Source organism: Protopterus annectens, chromosome 7.part0 (assembly GCF_019279795.1).
Source record: "Protopterus annectens isolate FY-2018-M chromosome 7.part0, PAN1.0, whole genome shotgun sequence".
NCBI lineage: Eukaryota > Metazoa > Chordata > Ceratodontiformes > Protopteridae > Protopterus > Protopterus annectens.
In genome coordinates this window covers 1558982014-1559004578 of record NC_056739.1, presented here as the reverse complement: position 1 = coordinate 1559004578, position 22565 = coordinate 1558982014, and the positions used below count along the sequence as shown (strand labels likewise).

Below are 22565 nucleotides of genomic sequence, written 5' to 3'. Positions count from 1 at the left end.
TTAATATTTAAGCAGTTATCTATAAGATTTGTACAGAAAAATCTAGTTGGCAATTTTTCTATTACTTTTTCCTGTCAGAACAACTTATTGCTTCATTGCTATAATGAGTCACTTGAAAGGAACTATACAAGAATCTATAGTGAAAAAAGAATTGCAGTCTATACTAACCAGTATCCAGGATCTTGCACCAAAAACAGATAAACTGGAGATGAAAATGGACAATATTAAAAAAGAAAAGAAGCACGTGGAGCTATTAAATGAGGTGATTAAGCAAGAGTCACAGCAAATAACAACAACTGAAGAAGCAGTAAATGACACAGATGGGAGAGTGGCTGAAAATGAGAACCGCATTGAATTTATTCTCAAACAGAATTCTAACCTGATAGAAAAAAACAGAAGATCCTGAAAGTAGGTCAAGAAGAAATAACATAAGAATCTACGGAATACCAGAGAAGGAAGAAGGAGAAAACAGAAGATCCTGAAAGTAGGTCAAGAAGAAATAACATAAGAATCTACGGAATACCAGAGAAGGAAGAAGGAGACAACATGATTTTCTTTTTAAATAACTGGCTTCCTAAGCCCCTAAACTTACATGAAGCTCTCTTATTTAGCATTGAGAGAGCACATAGACCTCTCTCACACATTTCACTAGAAAACAATCTACCTTCTCCTAGATCAATTATAGTTAAATTCATGTCAATTCAAGATAAAGACTTAGTCCTGAAATCAACCTGGGCTAATTCACCTATAAAAATAAGATCAAACTCAATAAGGTTTGATAATGACTATTCCACTTCTATTACAACTAAAATAAAGGTGCGTGTTCCCTTAATAAAAAACTTAAAGAAAGAAAACATCAAAGTACAGCTTGTATTCCCGGCTAAAATAAGGATTTTTTTTTATCTGAGGGACAATAGCATTCAACACCTTAAATGAAGCAGTGAAGTTTGTACAAAAGAAGAAACTTTTGGACAAGACTGAAGATATGGATTGGACACTGACAAGTTTAAAGAGACAAGTCACAAGAAATGGAAGGAATTAAAAAAAAAATAAGAAACCTAGAGACAAATGACTGAACTTATTTTGGACAAGTTGTAAGTTCTTAGTATACTCCTGTTCTCATTAACTTCTAAATAAGAGTATCATTTGAAACAAGGTAGAAGCTTTTTATTTGATCTTACAGATAATGTTTTAATACAAAGTTACTTATTCAATCTGATCTACACCTGGCTTACTGTTGAATAACAAAAGCCAGGAAGCTAGTTCTTCTGAGGTTAATAGCATTCATATTCAAATAACTGCTTAAAGTGTCTCATTACTCTATAGTTTCATTAAGTGGTATAACATACAAGTTGTATACTAATAAGTAAATATTAGATATTTAAAGAAGGACAAACTCTGTAACAATGATATTTTAATGCTGTGTGATATATCTAGTGTGAATTTGTGTGTGTGTGTGTGTGTGTGTGTGTGTGTGTGTGTGTGTGTGTGTGTGTGTGTGTGTGTGTTTCTCTCCTACTAAATATTTAGTTGCTTAAAAAAGTATATGGTTTATATAGAATGGTAAACCTACTTCCCTGAGTGATTCTGATGTTAAATGAAAGCTATATTATTTTTTCATGAAATGGCTTTACGGTTAACCTTTCATGTAAAAGTCCATTTAAAATGGCTTTCTGCACTGTATCAGCTCACCTGATGTGGTCATGAGCATTTTACAAGTTTAAAAGTGAATCAAAATGCTGTTTTTCCCCACTTGAACCATATCAAATGTTTTTCAAGCTTTGGAATGAGTCTCAAGTTACTGCTCACTAACAAAAGCCCTTCAATGACGTCATAGATTTGCTGTAGCTTCAGGAAAATCTCTTTGACCTTTAAACATCCTATGAAACAGGAAATACTTTCACAAGGTTTCAGAGGTAGAGAAGACTAAATTAAACATGGTGAACATTAAATAAAAGTTTTAATGTTAATAAGTTAAAAAAATTATTACGTCTAATTCTTTAGTTTTTTTAGTAAAGAATGAGATAAATGTATATTTGACAGCATGAGAATGCATGTTTGACTATATTTGAACTACACTGACTTTGCTGTACGTATTGTCTTGTCAGGTAAGATTTGGTGTCTTATATATGCTTCACATCATTAAAATGAGTTATACAATTTTAAAAATAGTAAGTAAATGAAACTGTTAAAATATGTATAGTAATTAATGGATACAGTAAAAGGAAACAGAGCTGCAGAGTGATACATTTTTGTATAAACTGAAATTATACAGTGATATGCGAGTTATATAACATAGCAATAACCCAGGCCTGGGTGTGGGTAATGCTGGATTTGCCCACGGTTGGTGTGGTCTGGTCACGCAGTAAGCCGAGTGGCCAAACAAAGCCAACCGTGGGTAAATCCAGCATTACCCACACCCAGAAGTGGTTATTGTTATATCTAATGACATTATTTAAGAAAAAAAATAATTACTTTTCTTAAATAATGGCATTGTATAATGCCTCCTTGCTGCCCTTCCACAGCTGTCTGGTATTCTGCGGCAGTTCTGATGTACTGCACATGCGCATGCCTAAGCAGTACATCAGAGCTGTGGGCAAAAGCAATGGAGAAAGCAAGATCTCCGTTGCTTTTTAAAAACTGTTTTGCTATGTTAAATGAGTTTTACATAGCGAGACAGCTTTAAAAAAAGCAACGGAGAATATCCGTTGCTTTTTTAAAGCTGTCTCGCTATGTTAAACCCATTTAACATAGCAAGACAGTTTTGAAAAAAAGCAACGGAGAAAGCAAGATCTCCGTTGCTTCTTAAAAACTGTTTTGCTATATTAAATGAGTTTAACATAGCGAGACAGCTTTAAAAAAAGCAACGGAGAATCTCCGTTGCTTTTTTAAAGCTGTCTCGCTATGTTAAACTCGTTTAACATAGCGAGACAGTGTGAAGCAACGGAGATCTTGCGTTCTCCGTTGCTGTAAAAAAAGTTATAGTAATGGAAAAAGTCCGGGCGACTGGACCTTTTTCCATTACTATAAGTCTGATTTACAAAGTGCATGCTGACCAATCAGCGTGCACGTTTTTGAATATTTAATTGGGGGGGGTCATTGTATAATGGACAATAATATATTGTTACATACTTATATTTGTGTTTATGGAGTACAGAAAATGTAGTTGGTAAGTGCTGCTTACTATTTATAACTTATACATAACAGAGAATAAAAATAACAGTGAAGTAGGCATATTAGTAGGCTAATACAGTCATATACTTGATATAATGAGATAAGACTATATATGCAAGTTCTGTTTATATTTCTTAATATAAAAAGTTAGAAGTATAGCTCATTTTCATTAATACTGATATTCTATTTACTTAAAGTGGATGTTTATGCTAATCTTATGTCCATAGATAAGTATTTGTATATATATTTATGACTGATCATTCTTTAGTGGCTACTTTGACTTACACACAAATTGATATATTACAGAGGATGATAAATAGCAGATTGGGCATATCTGAAATGTATAACACATATTCCTTTGGTGTCCAATTATGTCTTGCATGTACTGATTATAAAAAGATGATAAGTGCATTTTAATTTTAGTTCAAGCACAGTTAAATTTATGGTTATCAAGGTATGGTGTGGTCTGACTCATTAGTACTTTAATGTTTCAATTTGTGTTGATAGTATAAGAGGTCAGGATATAACAAGGATATGATATAATGTATTCTTAGTGTAATATGCTTATATTATTTGCTGAATTATCACATTATGGTTTTATATCATAAGAAATTCGATGTTTCCCATGATTTTGTTTGCAGGTACTGTGGGAATTACATAGTCCAAAGGAACAAAACCACAGAAAAGTACCATTAGATAAGACATCATGGTTTTGTGATGTCAAAAAAGACTATGTATTACTTACAAATGGTAATTCATGAACTGAAACTAATATGTTATATTTAATAAAAGTCCAAAAATTGTATGATTATCTGAAATGAGGTTTTGAAAATATAGTAATGCAAAGGAAATAAGCCTTTATGTTTCTTGCTAGTGGTACCAGAGATCCTAAAGGCATTATATAATTCAAATGTAAAAAAGTCATAAAATATGTTATAAGAAGGGCTTTAATAATAATATATTCTTATTTATATATTTGGTTTCTGTAAATATAGAATACTATTAACATTAGATACAAGAGTAATTTTGCAGTTTTAAGCACATTAAGCTACAGTGGATGTATATACAGAAGTAAAAGTTAATATGTTTGGACTAACTGAAAATAAGTGCATTTGAATATATAACTTTAAATTGAGGTTAGCATTCATTTAGAAATGGTAGCAATAAGATTGGGCTAGATAATTTAATGCAAAGCTAAAGAGGAGTTTGTATGACCACATCACCAAACTAGGAATGTGCAATTTCATGATAGGGGGTAGTTTTGTTCTTAGTATTAGTTATTTAGTTTTAATCATTAGGTTCTTGTCCATGTCGATGTATGTTATAAATAGAAATATTCTTATCTGTTTTATGTCTAAAGTCATACTAGTATACAAAGCTTTGTCTAGTATAAATGTCAGGTTATAAATGTATATGACTGAACATTAATGGCTTAAGTAACTCAGTAAAAAGACATGGTCTTTCGAAATACATGAAACTTCATAAGGTTGATATTGTACTTTTGAAAGAAGCACATTTGCTATCCAAAGGTGGAGACAGAATGTTCTTAAAAGATTATTCTATCTTTGTTGGGTTTCACTTTAAAAAAGGGGCACACTTATGTCATGGAAAAATTCAGTGAATATGCCAAAAGTGATCGATTCCTATTCAGATAAGAATGGGATGTTAAGTTTGGTAATAATAGAAATTGAAAAAATAAGTATTATATGTTAGATGACTCCTACTGTATCCCTGGAATTTCAGCATAAATCTCTTAAAAGTATTTAGAGATTTATACCTCTTTATCTTAAGGCTGAAGTAATTATAGCAGGTGATTTTAATTGTGTGCTATTGGAGAATGACACCACTGCTAATAGAAAGCTTAGATTATCATCAGTTGCAAAACATTTAATCACTTCATTTATATAATGAATTTGAGAAACCTCTATAATTTAAGACTATATCTCTTAATTATACACATTACTCTTTCAGATTTGGCACTCAAACCAATATAGACAAGTTTTTTTTGTCTCAAATGACTTATACTCTAAAACTGAAGTGTATTAATTACTTCCTGTTCACTGACTGACCATAGCACAACTGTTTTTAATCTCACATTACAGTCTAATTATCTAGCAATATGTAACAGACTTCCTTCATATACAATAAAAAGTTAAGGGTTTTAAAGACTGGTTTATTAATGAAATTAACACCTTCTTAGACTTTAACAACAATGGAGAAGTTACCCAAAATCATTATTTGGGGTTCTTTGAAAGCATATTTAAACAGTAACATTAACAACTGGTATACATGTAAAAGAAGAGAATGAGAGAGAGAACTAAAAAGAGTTACAAACTAAGATACTTTAAAATAAAAAACTAAACCAAATGATCAAACTAATAATTTAGAATTAAAAACCTTAAATCAAAAATATGTGGATATTCTTAGTAATAAGATTTCTATAAATCTAGAAAAAATAAAATTACAATCTTACACAGTAAATTCTAAAAATTTACACAAATTAGCTATTAGATTGAAGAAAATGAATAAATTAAATCAGATCAAGGAGATTTCATATAAATATAAAGCAAACATAAAATAGTTACTGATTTAGAGGATATATTGGAATGTTTTAGGGATCATTACAAACAAATGAATAATAATACTAATATGATAAATAGCAACAGTCGTGCAAGCTTTTTAAAATAAAACATTATCAATAAGATAACCAAACAACAAAGAAATAGTATTGATAAATCTTTTTGCTTAAGGACATTAAAGATCAAATTAAAAATATTACATAAAGCTCCAGGTTTGGATGGAATAATCCCTGAACTATACAAACTGGTGCCAAAAATATATTAAAGATTTTGCTGAAAGTATTTAATGTTAACTATACATAAAATGCACCCCCATCTTGGAGATTTTCACTTGTTTCACCAATACACCAAAAACAAGATAAAGATTTTAAATGTTATTCTTTGTACTGTCCTATTTCACTTCAAAATATAGATTATAAAATGTTTAGGTCAATAATGGCAACCAGACTAATATTTTGTATGAAATTATTAACAAAGATCAAACAGACTTTATATTAAGCAGAAAAGTGTATGATAACATCATTAGACTTAAACACTTTAATAGAGTTTGCTAAAAAAAGAACTTTCAATTATAAGTTTATATTTGGACAAAGCGTTTGATTCTGTAAACTGGAATTATTTGTTTAAAGTTCTTGAAGAATACAATTTTTTTGTAGAATTTATAAACTTAGTCAAGATGTTATATAATAACGCATCTGCATTTGTCAAAATAGGTTCTTTCCTATCTAAATCTTTTAGAATTTTAAAGGGTACAAAACAGGGATGTCCACTTTCTCCACTGATATTTGTAAATCACATCAAATAAAAATGTAATTTTTTTTTCAATCGAGAATTACTCCTCTAAAATACAATTATTTGCAGATGATATATTACTAACTATTGGCAGTACTGATTCATCATTACAACATATAATCAAAGCCATGGAATGCTTTGAAGATATTTCTCGATTTTAATTCAGTCATAACAAAACCAATGCGCTGTTAATTAACAAAGATATAAAATCAGACCTAAAAAGTATAGTAATTTTAAATGAGATAAGAAACAAATTAAATAGTTGGGAGTTCCTATAACTTCGAGTGGTAAAGAACTAATATTAGTTAACTATATAGACATAACTAATAAGATTATACAACTAATTTCTAGTTGGAATAAACTATTTTTTTTGCATGATTTTGTTTGCAGGTACTGTGGGAATTACATAGTCCAAAGGAACAAAACCACAGAAAAGTACCATTAGATAAGACATCATGGTTTTGTGATGTCAAAAAAGACTATGTATTACTTACAAATGGTAATTCATGAACTGAAACTAATATGTTATATTTAATAAAAGTCCAAAAATTGTATGATTATCTGAAATGAGGTTTTGAAAATATAGTAATGCAAAGGAAATAAGCCTATATGTTTCTTGCTAGTGGTACCAGAGATCCTAAAGGCATTATATAATTCATATGTATAAAAGTCATAAAATATATTATAAGAAGGGCTTTAATAATAATATATTCTTATTTATACATTTGGTTTCTGTAAATATAGAATAATATTAACGTTATATACAAGATTAATTTTGCAGTTTTAAGCACATTAAGCTGCAGTGGATGTATATACAGAAGTAAAGTTAATATGTTTGGACTAACTGAAAATAAGTGCATTTGAATATATAACTTTAAATTGATGTTAGCATTCATTTAGAAATGGTAGCAATAAGATTAGGCTTGATAATTTAATGCAAAGCTAAAGAGGAGTTTGTATGATCACATCACCAAACTAGGAATGTGCAATTTCATGATAGGGAGTAGTTTTGTTCTTCGTATTAGTTATTTAGTTTTAATCATTAGGTTCTTGTCCATGTCAATGTATGTTATAAATAGAAATATTCTTATCTGTTTTATGTCTAAAGTCATACTAGTATACAAAGCTTTGTCTAGTATAAATGGTAGGTTATAAATGTATATGACTGAACATTAATGGTTTAAGTAACTCAGTAAGAAGACGTGGTCTTTTGAAATACATGAAACTTCATAAGGTTGATATTGTATTTTTGCAAGAAGCACATTTGCTATCCAAAGGTGGAGACAGAATGTTCTTAAAAGATTATTCTATCTTTGTCGGGTTTCACTTTAGAAAAGGGGCACACTTATGTTATGGAAAAATTGAGTGAATATGCCAAAAGTGATCGATTCCTATTCAGATAAGAATGGGCTGTTAAGTTTGGTAATAATAGAAATTGAAAAAATAAGTATTATATGTTAGATGACTCCTACTGTATCCCTGGAATTTCAGCATAAATCTCTAAAAAGTATTTAGAGATTTATACCTCTTTATCTTAAGGTTGAAGTAATTATAGCAGGTGATTTTAATTGTGTGCTATTGGAGAATGACACCACTGCTAATAGAAAGCTTAGATTATCATCAGTTGCAAAACATTTAATCACTTCATTTATATAATGAATTTGAGAAACCTCTATAATTTAAGACTATATCTCTTAATTATACACATTACTCTTTCAGATTTGGCACTCAAACCAATATAGACAAGTTTTTTTTGTCTCAAATGACTTATACTCTAAAACTGAAGTGTATTAATTACTTCCTGTTCACTGACTGACCATAGCACAACTGTTTTTAATCTCACATTACAGTCTAATTATCTAGCAATATGTAACAGACTTCCTTCATATACAATAAAAAGTTAAGGGTTTTAAAGACTGGTTTATTAATGAAATTAACACCTTCTTAGACTTTAACAACAATGGAGAAGTTACCCAAAATCATTATTTGGGGTTCTTTGAAAGCATATTTAAACAGTAACATTAACAACTGGTATACATGTAAAAGAAGAGAATGAGAGAGAGAACTAAAAGAGTTACAAACTAAGATACTTTAAAATAAAAACTAAACCAAATGATCAAACTAATAATTTAGAATTAAAACCTTAAATCAAAAATATGTGGATATTCTTAGTAATAAGATTTCTATAAATCTAGAAAAATAAAATTACAATCTTACACAGTAAATTCTAAAATTTACACAAATTAGCTATTAGATTGAAGAAAATGAATAAATTAAATCAGATCAAGGAGATTTCATATAAATATGAAGCAAACATAAAATAGTTACTGATTTAGAGGATATATTGGAATGTTTTAGGGATCATTACAAACAAATGAATAATAATACTAATATGATAAATAGCAACAGTCGTGCAAGCTTTTTAAAATAAAACATTATCAATAAGATAACCAAACAACAAAGAAATAGTATTGATAAATCTTTTTGCTTAAGGACATTAAAGATCAAATTAAAAATATTACATAAAGCTCCAGGTTTGGATGGAATAATCCCTGAACTATACAAACTGGTGCCAAAAATATATTAAAGATTTTGCTGAAAGTATTTAATGTTAACTATACATAAAATGCACCCCCATCTTGGAGATTTTCACTTGTTTCACCAATACACCAAAAACAAGATAAAGATTTTAAATGTTATTCTTTGTACTGTCCTATTTCACTTCAAAATACAGATTATAAAATGTTTAGGTCAATAATGGCAACCAGACTAATATTTTGTATGAAATTATTAACAAAGATCAAACAGACTTTATATTAAGCAGAAAAGTGTATGATAACATCATTAGACTTAAACACTTTAATAGAGTTTGCTAAAAAGAACTTTCAATTATAAGTTTATATTTGGACAAAGCGTTTGATTCTGTAAACTGGAATTATTTGTTTAAAGTTCTTGAAGAATACAATTTTTTTGTAGAATTTATAAACTTAGTCAAGATGTTATATAATAACGCATCTGCATTTGTCAAAATAGGTTCTTTCCTATCTAAATCTTTTAGAATTTTAAAGGGTACAAAACAGGGATGTCCACTTTCTCCACTGATATTTGTAAATCACATCAAATAAAAATGTAATTTTTTTTTCAATCGAGAATTACTCCTCTAAAATACAATTATTTGCAGATGATATATTACTAACTATTGGCAGTACTGATTCATCATTACAACATATAATCAAAGCCATGGAATGCTTTGAAGATATTTCTCGATTTTAATTCAGTCATAACAAAACCAATGCGCTGTTAATTAACAAAGATATAAAATCAGACCTAAAAAGTATAGTAATTTTAAATGAGATAAGAAACAAATTAAATAGTTGGGAGTTCCTATAACTTCGAGTGGTAAAGAACTAATATTAGTTAACTATATAGACATAACTAATAAGGTTATACAACTAATTTCTAGTTGGAATAAACTATTTTTTTTTTACTATGGAAGATAGGGTTATGCTAATAAAAATTATAATATTACCAAAAATGTTGTTTTATATTCAGTCTTTGATCATATCCTCAAACAAATTAAAAAAAAATAAAGTCTATATTACTTAATTTTTTATGATTACTTAACATAGGATTATGATTACCTAATAAACATAGGATTTCATTAGAATGACATATGAAAAGTTGGGAAGATGGTCATATTAGCTTCCCTAATTTTGATTTGCACTTAAAAGCAGCAAGTATTCAAATTATAGCACCATGGTTAAATAAACCAATATGATTCTAAGTGGAATTTAATTCAAGAAAAAATGTTGTTAAGTAACAATAAATTAGTGGCTGATCTGCAAGCACAAACTGATTACAATAAATTATCAAAAGATTATTGTCCGAGTAGTGAAAATAAATGCTTCGCTATCCCATTGATTAATTATATGTTATAAACGGGTGTACTTTCCTACAACGAAAATTCACTTTTTCGAAATGGGAAAGTACATCCCCACTTAAGCAAAAGTGCACTTTAACGAAAGTGCACTTTCGCTTAAGCTCACTAGACTGAACCTACCACACCACAATGGAGGACATTGAAAATTGGGCTATGTCCTTCAGTGTGGTGCAATAGTTACAGACCTTAGGGTTAGGGCACGGTTCAAGGTAAGGGGATAACCCTACTAACTATCCCCTTACCCTAAACCATGCCCTAACCCTAAGGTCTGTGACTATCACACCACAGTGGAGGACATAGCCTGATTTGGAATGTCTTTCACTGTCGTGCGATAGTCACGGACCTTAGGGTTAGGGCACGGGTCAAGGTAAGGGGATAGCCCTACTAACTATCCCCTTACTCTAACTCGTGCCCTAACCCTAAAGTCCGTGACTATTGCGCCACAGTAGAGGACATAGCATGATTTGGAATGTCTTCCACTGTCGTGCGGTAATCACGAACCTTAGGGTTAGGGTAAGGGGATAGCTAGTAGGGCTATCCCCTTACCATGACCCGTGCCCTAACCCTAGGATCCGTGACTGCTAGCCCATTAGGTCTACCGGGTTCGCAAAAGTGCACTTTCATGAAAGTGCACTTTCGCATTAGTGTGGGTGTATTTTTCAAGTTCGAAGTAGTGAACTTTCGCTCTTCAAAAGTACACCTGTTATCAACATCTAGAAGATATCTAAATAATAATTATAAAATAATAGATCTTGCATTCTTATTATTTCCTGCAGTAATCACTAATGAATGTTTACCAACTCATAATCTAAGAAAAATTCTTGATTTTAAAGATAGCAGTTTAATATTTTGGCACCAGTTAATAAATGGTAATAAAATACATTCAGCTGAGTATTTATTAGCCAGATATAATTTATAACAGAATAACCGGTTGAGTCTGCAAAGTTGTAAAGATTTTGTAAATGATAAATTAAAACTGTCATTAGACTCTCTGGTAAAAAGTCCCAAACATTTTAGAAGTTGGATTTAACATCAATACTAATGTAGGTAAAAAGAGGTCATATATATCAACAATATACAGGATATTAAGAATGGATTGTTCCTTTGTAGAACTAAAATTTTGGGATTACTCAACAACAGTTAATAATGAAGGGTTTTCCGAAGCGAATAAAATATTATTACTTAAACTGATAAACAAAACATCTTCTTCACTGCACTGGAAGTTATTTACTTGGAAATATCTGCACAGATTTTTTTATAACTCCCCATAAGGCTGCAATAATAAACAAAATGCCAAGCATTAACTGCTGGAGATGTGAGGTAATGCAGAAGCAGACTGACTACATATGATACTATACTGTAAAATAATATCTCCGTTTTGGAAAGTTTAAATTGTTTTATAAGCATTGTGGTCAGATGAATGTATAATAACGAACTCATTAATATTGTTTAATGCTCCAATTCCAGAAGTTATTCCAAAAATACAAGAGTCTCTTTTACGGTCAATTTTACTGACTGCAAGGAAAGCTATTGCTTTAAATTAGAAACGTAAAAATACCATACTATTCTCTGAATTTATAAATTTAGCAAAAAGTGCATGCAAGAAAGAACTGTTAACCATGGGTTGGGAGGGTGGCCTAATGGTTAAGGTGTTTGCCTTACAAACGCAAGGTGCAGGGTTTGAGTCTCACAAGGGATAATTGGCTAGGCTTAAAATGGCTTGCAAGAGCAGTTAGCTTAGTACTAACCTATGAACCTATGAGAACACCTAACATCATGCATCAGTATAATGCATGGAAAAAATATGAGTGATTTACCTGAAAAATCCTAATGATATTTATATTAATTCTGAACAAAAACCTTAAGATGGATGACTGTAAATAGTTTCTATTTGTTATGTTTTAATAATATTTTTGTTTTGTTATATTGTGATTGTTGATAAAACTGTATAAAAATTATCAGGAACATTCCAGTGGTAATGGAATATCTGACAACTTTTGTGCTAATCCCAGGGATGTGAATGAACATAAACTGCTCTGAATGCTTGTTAAGACTCACATCATCTAATGGTATCTGAAGTTTCAGGGGTACTGATATTTGACAAGTCATCCACGTGCAATGAATTTGGCAATGTCTTACAGCTATCCCCATTATGGAATTCCATACCTTCTTCCCCATTTGTCTTTCATTATCAGTGATATCTGAGTAACTACTGCCTTTAGCCTGAGTGCTAGAACTTGACAGGGTCTCTGTGCTGTTGTGTCCTACTATGCAAAGATATCTCATTCCTCTTAAAGATGTACTTAAGCAAAGATGACAATACAAACACAGGCATATGTGCAGGAACAGTAGGTCAAATAACTTCTGAGACTGAATTGTTAAGACATGTAGAACTGGACTGGAAAATCTACAGGACTCTCTCTTGGGTGCAGCTTCTATCATATACATAAACTATATCACATGATGCTATGAATCACAATATTGTAAGAGAGTTTGTATCTCAAAATATCTACTCAGGAGCATGAGTAGCTAAGAATTTCTTCTAAACCATTTTCAGTTTTTGTCAAACAAAACTGTCACCCATTTACCTTTTTGGCAGTTAAAGGTAAAAACACATTTCTTCTCTCTCTCCCTCTTTTTATCTAGAAAGACAAGCATGTAAACATCTCTAAAGAATGACTGCTCGCAGTAATTTTCAAATGTCTACATTATATAACCTACAGTCAGTGAATCTCTAAGGAAGGTATGTCTACGGGAATGACGGACTGGCTCACAAGTTATCTTTGAGAAGGATAATAGTAACTTCTTGGAGTATGTGGCATGTGATACACAGCCAGAAAACTTGTCATCCACTGTATCAAGGAAGAAAATTATATGTATTGCAGTATGTTGCAGCCTTCAAAAGGAAAAAGTCCTTAATATTTCTTCAACTTGAGGTTTATCTACAGCTAAAATGAAAAGTTTGCCTTCTTGCAAAGAAAACAAGGGTTGTCAAAACAAAATAAGTACTTCTTCAAGGTCTTAATTCAGAACAAATCATTTAGAAAGTTTCCATCCTTATCCACTCCAAAAGATATTTCTAACTGCTCAAGAATGCAGTTCTGCAAGGCTTAACCAGTCCTCTTGGCTTCAGGGATGTCTTTCTGAACTCAGACTTTCAGGGACACTGCTTGACTTTCTTTGTCACTCTATGGAGACTTCTGGCTTTCTCTCTTCAACCAGAAGTCAGGAAATCTAACTATTTTAATAGGGTAATGGGCCTGAAATACCTCTTCCTGCATCAGATTTCCTTTACTTTCCTGCCTTAAACCTGTTTGTCTGCCTGCCTGTTATAGCATTAAAGACACAGAGCTCTTTCTGATCAGCAGCCACCATTATGCCACATTTGACATTATATGCGTGTGTGTGTGTGCGTGTGTGTGTGTGTGTGTGTGTGTGTGTGTGTGTGTGTGTGTGTGTGTGTGTGTGTGTGTGTGTGTGTGTGTCTCATATATACACACAGATACATATCTACATATAAATGGTTGACTTTTGGTATGTCACACTTTTTTGCCAAACAGAATGAAAGTCATCTTGTGTAGTCAAGAATCACATGGTCACACATATCAGATTTTATTTCTGTGCGAGACTACACTACACTGAGAATATAGATGTGTGTGTGTGTGTGTGTATATGTGTGTGTGTATGTATGTATGTGTGTGTGTGTGTGTGTGTGTGTGTGTGTATATATATATATATATATATATATATATATATATCTACACACACACACACACACACACCTTCCTCCTTAGGAAGCATAGCTGATGGGCGTATTAACAAAATAACTGTCATCACAGTAATATCCAGAAGTCTGTTTTACATGATATTCGGTCTCAGGGAAGTGCAATACCACTTTCTTACACAAAACTTTCCCCAGTACTGTAAACATACTACTGATATTTGTTGAGTGCTTGGAGAATGATAACAGAAGCCTCCAGTTAAGAAACTGTTACTGCTCAAATACAGTGAATACTAAAAGATCAAATAACAAATGACAGAAAGCAAACGACTGGAAGCAATTTGAATGAAATGTCATGCTTCCAACCACCGTTAGTAATATACAACCTTAAATTATGGAAAGAAATACTTATCTTCCACAAAAAACAAGTTACGTTCCTTTACAACAGGAATGAGATTACATTACTAAAGGGGGAACCGACTCCCATCTCACAAGGGGTATGGGCAGCCTTGTTCCCCAGCAAAAATATATATAAATAAGGGTAGTTTTATAAAACGTGAACTGTGGGGAACTTTCAGACTTTTAGTGTAAGCGTTTTCATTGATTTTATTAATTACATTTTCTCTTGCATTTAGTCTCAGGGGTACTGATATTTGACAATTTCATAAAAGAAATATGAAGCAGCTTTTACTGCACAGACTCCAGTAGTTGCTTACAAACAGAAAATGCAGTAACTAGTGCAATCAACACAAAATGCTATTCTAATTCTGCAATTCAGAAATGTTATTATAAATCTGTTGTAGTGGGTACAGAATTCATTTGCTCTGCCCCTAGATTCCACAGAGTACTGAAGATTACTCCTTAAAAAGGAACTCATCTTGGCAGCATGCTACAGGACTGCTTGACTGTATCTGTCTAAAGTGCAAGAATAGTATACAATGGCTAGTGTCACCTGTGGATGGTTACAGCACACAATAACATGCCATGATAATCTGTTGAATGACAATAAGTGTTAATGAAAATGGGATACACATTAAAAGCAACAAAATCAAAACACAACTGTAAGTTATACCCAATAATCTTATACTTACCGATATTGATTGCCCACCCTCGCTCGATCGCAAGCTTTCCTGCCTGAAAAATAAATATCCAGCAAACAATTAACAAAATAGGTACTCTGATGCCAAACCTTAAATGAATCTTAAAGCACTACAAAATATACCTGTATGATAAGTCTTTATTACACAGCCAATAAGATATCTGAAAATGTGTAATGTAGTGATATCGACAAACAGGATACACAAAAAGACCAGCAACCAACCATATCTTTGTTAAAAGCATTTTTACCTGTAAACATTTTTCCTCTTTTATTAATCTTATATAGAATGCCACCATGTGAAAGATATTACCTAGTCATTTTTTTTTTTTAATTTCTCCAAGCCTTTTGGGTTTCGAATACCATGACCCCACTCCTAAGTCAAAGTATGATTAAAGTTCATAAATTAGTATTGTTTCAATCTTTGATGTTAACTAGAAGTGCTCTTCGCAGTACCCGCAATGTGCCCGGTAATTGCTCCTTCTGCAATTCATACGGAGTTACATGTATAGGTAAAATATCCAAGTACGACTGTAAATTCTTTTTTTATAAGACCCGTTTGCTCCTGCTACTATTGTAACTGTCTGGATATCCTTCTTCCACATTGCCCTCGTTTCTGCCTGCATATCCTGTTATTTTATGACTTTGTGTCTCTCTATACGTAAGACACTGTAGTCACTAAGTGTAGCAATTTCAATGATCAATGCTACTTTTCTACTTTTGTCTTCTTTTCACTGACTACTATATCTGTTTTTCTCACATCTATTTTTTAGACTGTTGGTAATGGGTGATCCCATGTGATATAAACTTCATCATTTTCTATAATGCTTTGTGGCTCATGTTTCCAGTGTTTTTTCAGCTACTTCAATATTATAATGTTTGCACAATCCCCAATGCAACATTCTTGCCATATTACTATGCCTTTCAGTATACAGTCCTTCTGCCATTAGTATATCACTACCAGCAAAAAGATGTGCAACTTTTTCCAATTCTGTTTCACAAAACCTACATTTGTCTGTTTTCCCCCATATGCAATGTACTTTGTAAACCAACTTGGATGTAGTCCACTATCTTGGGCCGCCAATGCTACCTTTCGTCTTTTAGTTTAAATTCACTTCTCCTTAACCATGCCTGTGTTTGATCCTGATCCACATAAGGTTGTTCCAAGAGTTTTGCATACTTACAACTGTATTTATGGATTTTCCATATTTCTTGCCTTCTCTTTTGTTTCATGACATATTCAGTTGCTCCCTGATTTTTATCTACTTCTGGTTTGATTTTCATTCCCGCATGATGCCAATATGCTTCTGCTAAACTACACAGGGAAGTCACCTTAGACTTGTTCGCCTCATGTTTCAAAACTTTCAATATGTTTGGGTTTTGTGAGGTCAGCAGATATGTATGTAGTCACACAACTGCAGATCTATACATGTAATCAATTTCGAGGAGGCTCATACCTCCTTCAGAATGGGGAATATATAGTCTTGGTATGCCCTGATTTCTATAAATGATTTGATGAGCATGAAGCATCCTGCTCGTTTTCCTGTCCAACCTATCCAACACTTTTTGGGGCCAGTCAGTCACTCCAAAAGAGTAAGTTAGGACAGGAAGAGCAATTTGGTTTATAGCTTGAACTTTGTTCCTAGATGTCAACACTACTTTTTAGAATTACTTTTAGTCTTCTAAAATATTCCTAAGTTTTATTCACATTTGTTCATGTTTTATTGTTGATCCTTCAAATATTTATATACTCCCTCTTGCTCAAGTTCTTTTACATCACATTCCTGTACCAAACTAATGTTTTCTTGGTGCTGCAGCTTTTCTACTTTAAAGGTTGCTTTTGCACACCTATCAAGACCAAATGGCATCCATATATCATGTGAAAAAGTTTTGACCACTTGCAGTTGTGCTTTCAGTTCCTCATCTTATGAACTGTACAGTTTTAAATCATCTACAAAAAGAAGATGAGAAGTCTTTACACTTTGTTGTTTCAGGGAGCCAAATGTAGCCATGACTTGATCCAATATGTACACAACTTAATGGGTTCAGGGCAAGTCAAAAGAGCAGCAGTGACACAGGGTCACCCTGGAATATCCCCTTTGAATTTTTATCTCTGGAATAATAATTTGTCCTTTATCATGGCTTAACTGCAAAGTGGTTTGCCACTGTTTCATGGTCGTTGTAATATAATCAATCAGTATAGGGTACATCTTGCCTCACAGCAAGAGGTTCTCCAGTTCAATTCTCGGCTGGAGTGCCTTCTGTTCGGAATCTGCATGTCCTCCCTGCATTCTTGTGGGTTTCCTCCCACATTAGAAAGACATGCATCTGGAGCATTTCTTCCCGGGCCTCCGCTGAAAATGGACTTTGTTCCAAGTCAGACCTTCTTGGTAAACAAATGTTAAATAAATAAATAAAATCTTACACATTTTAAGCACTCTTTTTTCCATGAATGTGGGATACTGTCAAATAATTTTTTGTACTGTACCCATGCCATACTTAGATTCTTCCCCTTTTTACAGTTCTCCATTTTGACTTTATTTAACAAAAATGATCCTTTGGTTCTATATGACTTTCTCGTATTACCCTTTTGTTCTACTGCCATGGTTGAGTTTTTTTCTGAAGGACTATAAACTCTGTTAACATCAATTCCAGTGTATAGTTTATACGTTGTCAGAAAGCAAGTTATTGGTCTATAGTTTTTAGGATAACTTGCAGGTTCCTGCTTAAGTAGGAGTATTGTTTTCCTGTTGTTAACCAGGTTGGTGTCTGTTCGGGGTGTGCATATACATAGTTCTTACTCACGGCTAAATCTTCATGTAAAGATATTAATACTTTAAGCCAGAAGTTAGGTACTGCATTTGGGCCTGGGGTTTCTACTTAGCAGCTTTTCTTAACTTTGTTTCAATCTCTCTGCTACTATCCCATTTCATATCCTGTACATTTGAACTTATTATTTCTGTTACTTTTTCTATCCATTTAACATCTTTGTTATGTTCCACAGGATCTTCATAGATATTTCTCCAAAATGTACCTATTTCTTCTTTTTTTGGTGGTGTTTCAATTCCTTTTGCCTTGTTTCCCATCATATCTCTCAACCGTACCAAATTCCTCAGTAAATGCAAGTTTTGAGGGCGAAATATTGGGGTGCCACAAATTCCCGAGTGGCCCCTTTAATTTCTGAATTTCCCATTTTTTTTAAGTTTGTTTTTTGGTTTACGATGAATGTGTTTCTGACATCATCATGTGCAGGGTGTGATGATGTCAGTATTCAGTTGCCGAGCTGAGCCATTTGTTACTACTTAATTTTTAACTTTACCACTCTGCGGGTTTACGTTTTCTCAGGCAGTGCTCACTGGCTCCTCTAGGTAAGGCAAATGAAACGGACCATACCAGTCTTATGTTTCATTTTTCTCTGCATTGATACAAGTCTAGTTTCTTATGTGCTGTTAAAGACTGCTATTTTCATTTTTCTCGCTGTGTTGATTTGGTTTGGGACTGCTGCTCAACACAGACAAGAGAAGAGACATTAATGTGTAACAAGTATAGAGATGTAGCTGCATTGATTGATTTATGAGATGTTACTGCACTGATTTATTTTCTTAGACAAGTGGAGAGATGGTGTGTGTGTGTGTGTGTGTGTGTGTGTGTGTGTGTGTGTGTGTGTGTGTGTGTGTGTGTGTAAATTCCCCAGTTAGGTATAACTAGTGGTTAGGTTTACCCAGACTCAAACCCTGTACCTTAAGTACAAGAAGAAAGAGCCTAAATTCTCTACCCATACCACCAATTGTGATTCAAGGAGTTAAGTCCACAGTTCTCAACTGTCCAAAGTTTCATAGAATGTCTGGAATGTTTGGCTCATACTTTTGGTCTGTCCCTCTTAAAATTTGTGGTTTTCTGGCAAACCAGTGACAACTGAATTCACTAAATAATGAAGTTTCAATCTTTCTATCTTTCAGGAAACGCATGGTAACACAAAACATTTTATTCCAGCAACTTTCTAAGATTATACGAGCAATGTTTAAAATGTTTCCCTGATTTTGGGCCTTTGTCCCCTCCCCAATAAATTTTGGCTTTTTCCAGATTTCTTGTGCTGCAAAGTTCTTCAGGGGAGAGAAGTTTAGTGCTGCTTATGCCAAGTCTATTTGTGTTGTTAATAGCACAACAGGTAGTATACTTTCTTTTGATGCAGAAAGCTGTGGGTTCTACTTCCACAGTATGTAGATGGATTGCTAATATTGTACTGTGTTGTACTTTTAAATGGGGTGGAAGCTGCAGTCCTGAGAATGTCTTCTTTGGCGGAGATACCTAGTAACTATGAGCCTGTTATCAGTTTGCCATCCATTCCCTATTCCAATATTACTAGCTTATCATTTTTTTAGTGTAACATAGGCAATTTATTCTTCAAGGGCAACAGGCACTTTAATTTGCAAATGATCATTTTTAAAAAACAGCTAAAGGCAATGTTAGCTCAGGAGCCTAAATGTAAGCGTTTCAAAAGTAATGTTTTGTATGGATAGTTTTGCAATAAACTGCTTAAATATTTTCCATAGAAAATATTGTTTCATAATGATGATCTTTGTAGAAATTGTACGGAATGTATTCCTAATGTTAGCTAAATCCATATATTAGTACAGTTATTTGAATTCAATAAATTGCTACACTTTTCTGCTTTGAAAGAACTGATTGCATTTGGCAAAAAGCGCTCAGTCTGTAAATCTACCTATCTGCTGATTTCCTCTGTTTAAATCCATCTCATTTATTTTTCTGGCTCTAGAAGGCTTAAGCAGTTAATTTTATTTTTATAAAAGAAAGTTGTATTTTAATTTTGCAGTTTGCACAAGTTCAATCTTAGATACAAGTTCAAATATTAATTTACATAAAACACTATTATGTTTATTTTGTGTGTAATATTTTGTCGGTTCTTCAATTTGCGTTTAAAAGTTGGGATCCCACAAATTCCACCAGAGTGTGCGGTTACATACTTATGTACGCAAATTTTATGTTAATCAGTGTACAGATTTGTATTTTTTTCTCATGTGCCTTTGTCCAGATTTTTTATGATTTCAGGTTAAGAGGTATTTCTCAATTCCCTATAAAACATTTTTGGGGCCATCAATAAATTGCTTATTTTGTACTTTTCCTTTATACTTATCTGCATATCTTCTAAGTTTTTCTGCTTGAGCTGATATTTTAAGTTTATTATTTGTGACAGCTAACGATAGATCCTAATCTGTTCTGATACTGCGCATTGCTTTTATCAAGTCTATCTTTCTAAGTACTTTTGTTGATCTGTTCCCTCTTTTATACTCTTCTAAGAGTGACTCTTCATGTTTTAATTGCTTTATAGTTTTCTCTATTCGATACTTCCATGATGGCATTTGAATCCTCCCCTTCCTTTCTCTTACTACCCAGTGTTTTTGTGGTAAGATTTTATCTGTTATTAATTTAGCTGCTGAGTCTATCGCAAGCTTTCCTGGCTGAAAAAAAAACAAACATTCAGCAAACAATTAACAAAATAGGTACTCCAATATCAAATTTTACATGAATCTTAAAGCACTACAAAATACATGTATAAAGACTACAGTGCCAATAAGACATCTGAAAAAGTGAAATGTACTGATATCAACTAAGAGGATACACAAAAAGACCAGCAACCAACCACATCTTTGTTAAAAGCATTTTCACCTGTAAAGATTTTTTTCTCTATTACTAATCTTATATAGAAAAATCATCATTCCTGACAAGGAAAGACTGCACAAATGGATCTACTTTCAATAATGTGGGAGACATTACCTAGTCAGTTTGCTGTGAGACAAAGCACATGATGACAGAAAATAAGATTATCTAATCCTGGTATGAAGCAAAATCTTAACAGCTGTGCGATACAATCACTATAACAATGGACAGTTGATTTTCTTTCTGCCTTTTGGTAAATTTACCTTTTTGGATATGTCAGATCTACTGATAATTTCTATTGCAGAAGTTCCTTTAGTCTTGGTCTTTAGGGTTGCTGGTATATACCTGGCCTACTAGATGGCAACATAAAATTAACTATAAAAAGGACAGCTCTAAAGGCAAAAATAGATTTTGGAAGCCTAATTTGTACAATATAATCAACAACCCTGACAAACTAAAGGCACTATCTGGCCATTACCAGGCTTGAAGTTCCATCATTAAGTCCTAATAAATTCTTCCTTGGTCAGGCATCATGAACATAACCATTTCTGAAGAGCACAAGGCAGTAGGAAAATTAAACCATGCATTACCTCACTGCTCTTAGTCCTTTGGTTCAGTTTCTGGATTATGTGCCTTTCATACTGCCAAGTTTACATGTCCTCTCAGTGTCCATACTCATTTTTGCTTGGGTTACGGATTTAAATATCCTCAAAACATAAGCATAGGTGAAATGGAGATGGCTAAAGTACCCATAGACAGACAGACATACGCATATGCACATACACATGCTAGCGAGACAGAGAGAGAGAGAGAGTGTGTGTGTGTGTGTGTGTGTGTGTGTGTGTGTGTGTGTGTGTGTGTGTGTGTGTGTGTGTGTGTGTGTGTGTGTGTGTGTGTGTATGTGTGTGTGAGTGCACATGTATCTTGAGACAGCATGGCATTCCTTCTGGTTTCTGCCTTCCACTGCTTGAAAGGAATACGTTGCAACTCTTGAAAACCCTAAACTTGATAAAGCAAGATCGAAAAAAGTGGGTGGCTGGAACTATACATTAGAGAAATACTTACTGCTTTCAAAGGACTGACAGTAGTTAATAAGTCAATATTCCACTATACTGTAGTTTGTATCATAATGCAAAGGGACAAAGTCCTGACCATTATACGGATAGCTCAGGTTTCTGCAATGCTCTTGGCAATGACACAGCCAACTAAAGAGGAATGGAGAGAAAGCAACTAATGTCAGCTCATCAATACAGAAAAAGTTGCTGAAGTATTCCTGCAGGAGTAGCCTCCTGGAAAAGACCCCAAAATTGTGCTTGGAATTCAACAGGCTCTTGCTAAACTACTCCCTCACAATATCAAAATTTTACAAAATAACTCCCTACCAACTCGCTGACCAACAAACATACCTTGGCCTTACAGGAAATCCTTATTTATACATCAAACAACATACTGAAACAACTACTAAGGTATAAAATCAGTTGATATTATGTTACAAAAGTTCACACCCCTTTTCACCTACAGCATGGTAAGCCATAGCTAGAAATGCACCAATTCCTACACTGGAATATGGCCTAGCATTCATAG

General features: G+C 33.0%; 1 protein-coding gene across 5 annotated transcripts in view; it reads right to left on the bottom strand.

Moving 5' to 3' along the window:
* HDAC11 (histone deacetylase 11) overlaps positions 1–22565 on the bottom strand; it is a 770405-nt gene that overhangs the window by 247312 nt on the left and 500528 nt on the right. For all 5 annotated transcript variants that reach the window (XM_044078103.1, XM_044078104.1, XM_044078105.1 and 2 more), the window contains one exon: positions 15298–15340. In XM_044078103.1, coding sequence (XP_043934038.1) covers positions 15298–15340 — 43 coding nt within the window. The remainder of the gene's footprint in view (positions 1–15297; positions 15341–22565) is intronic.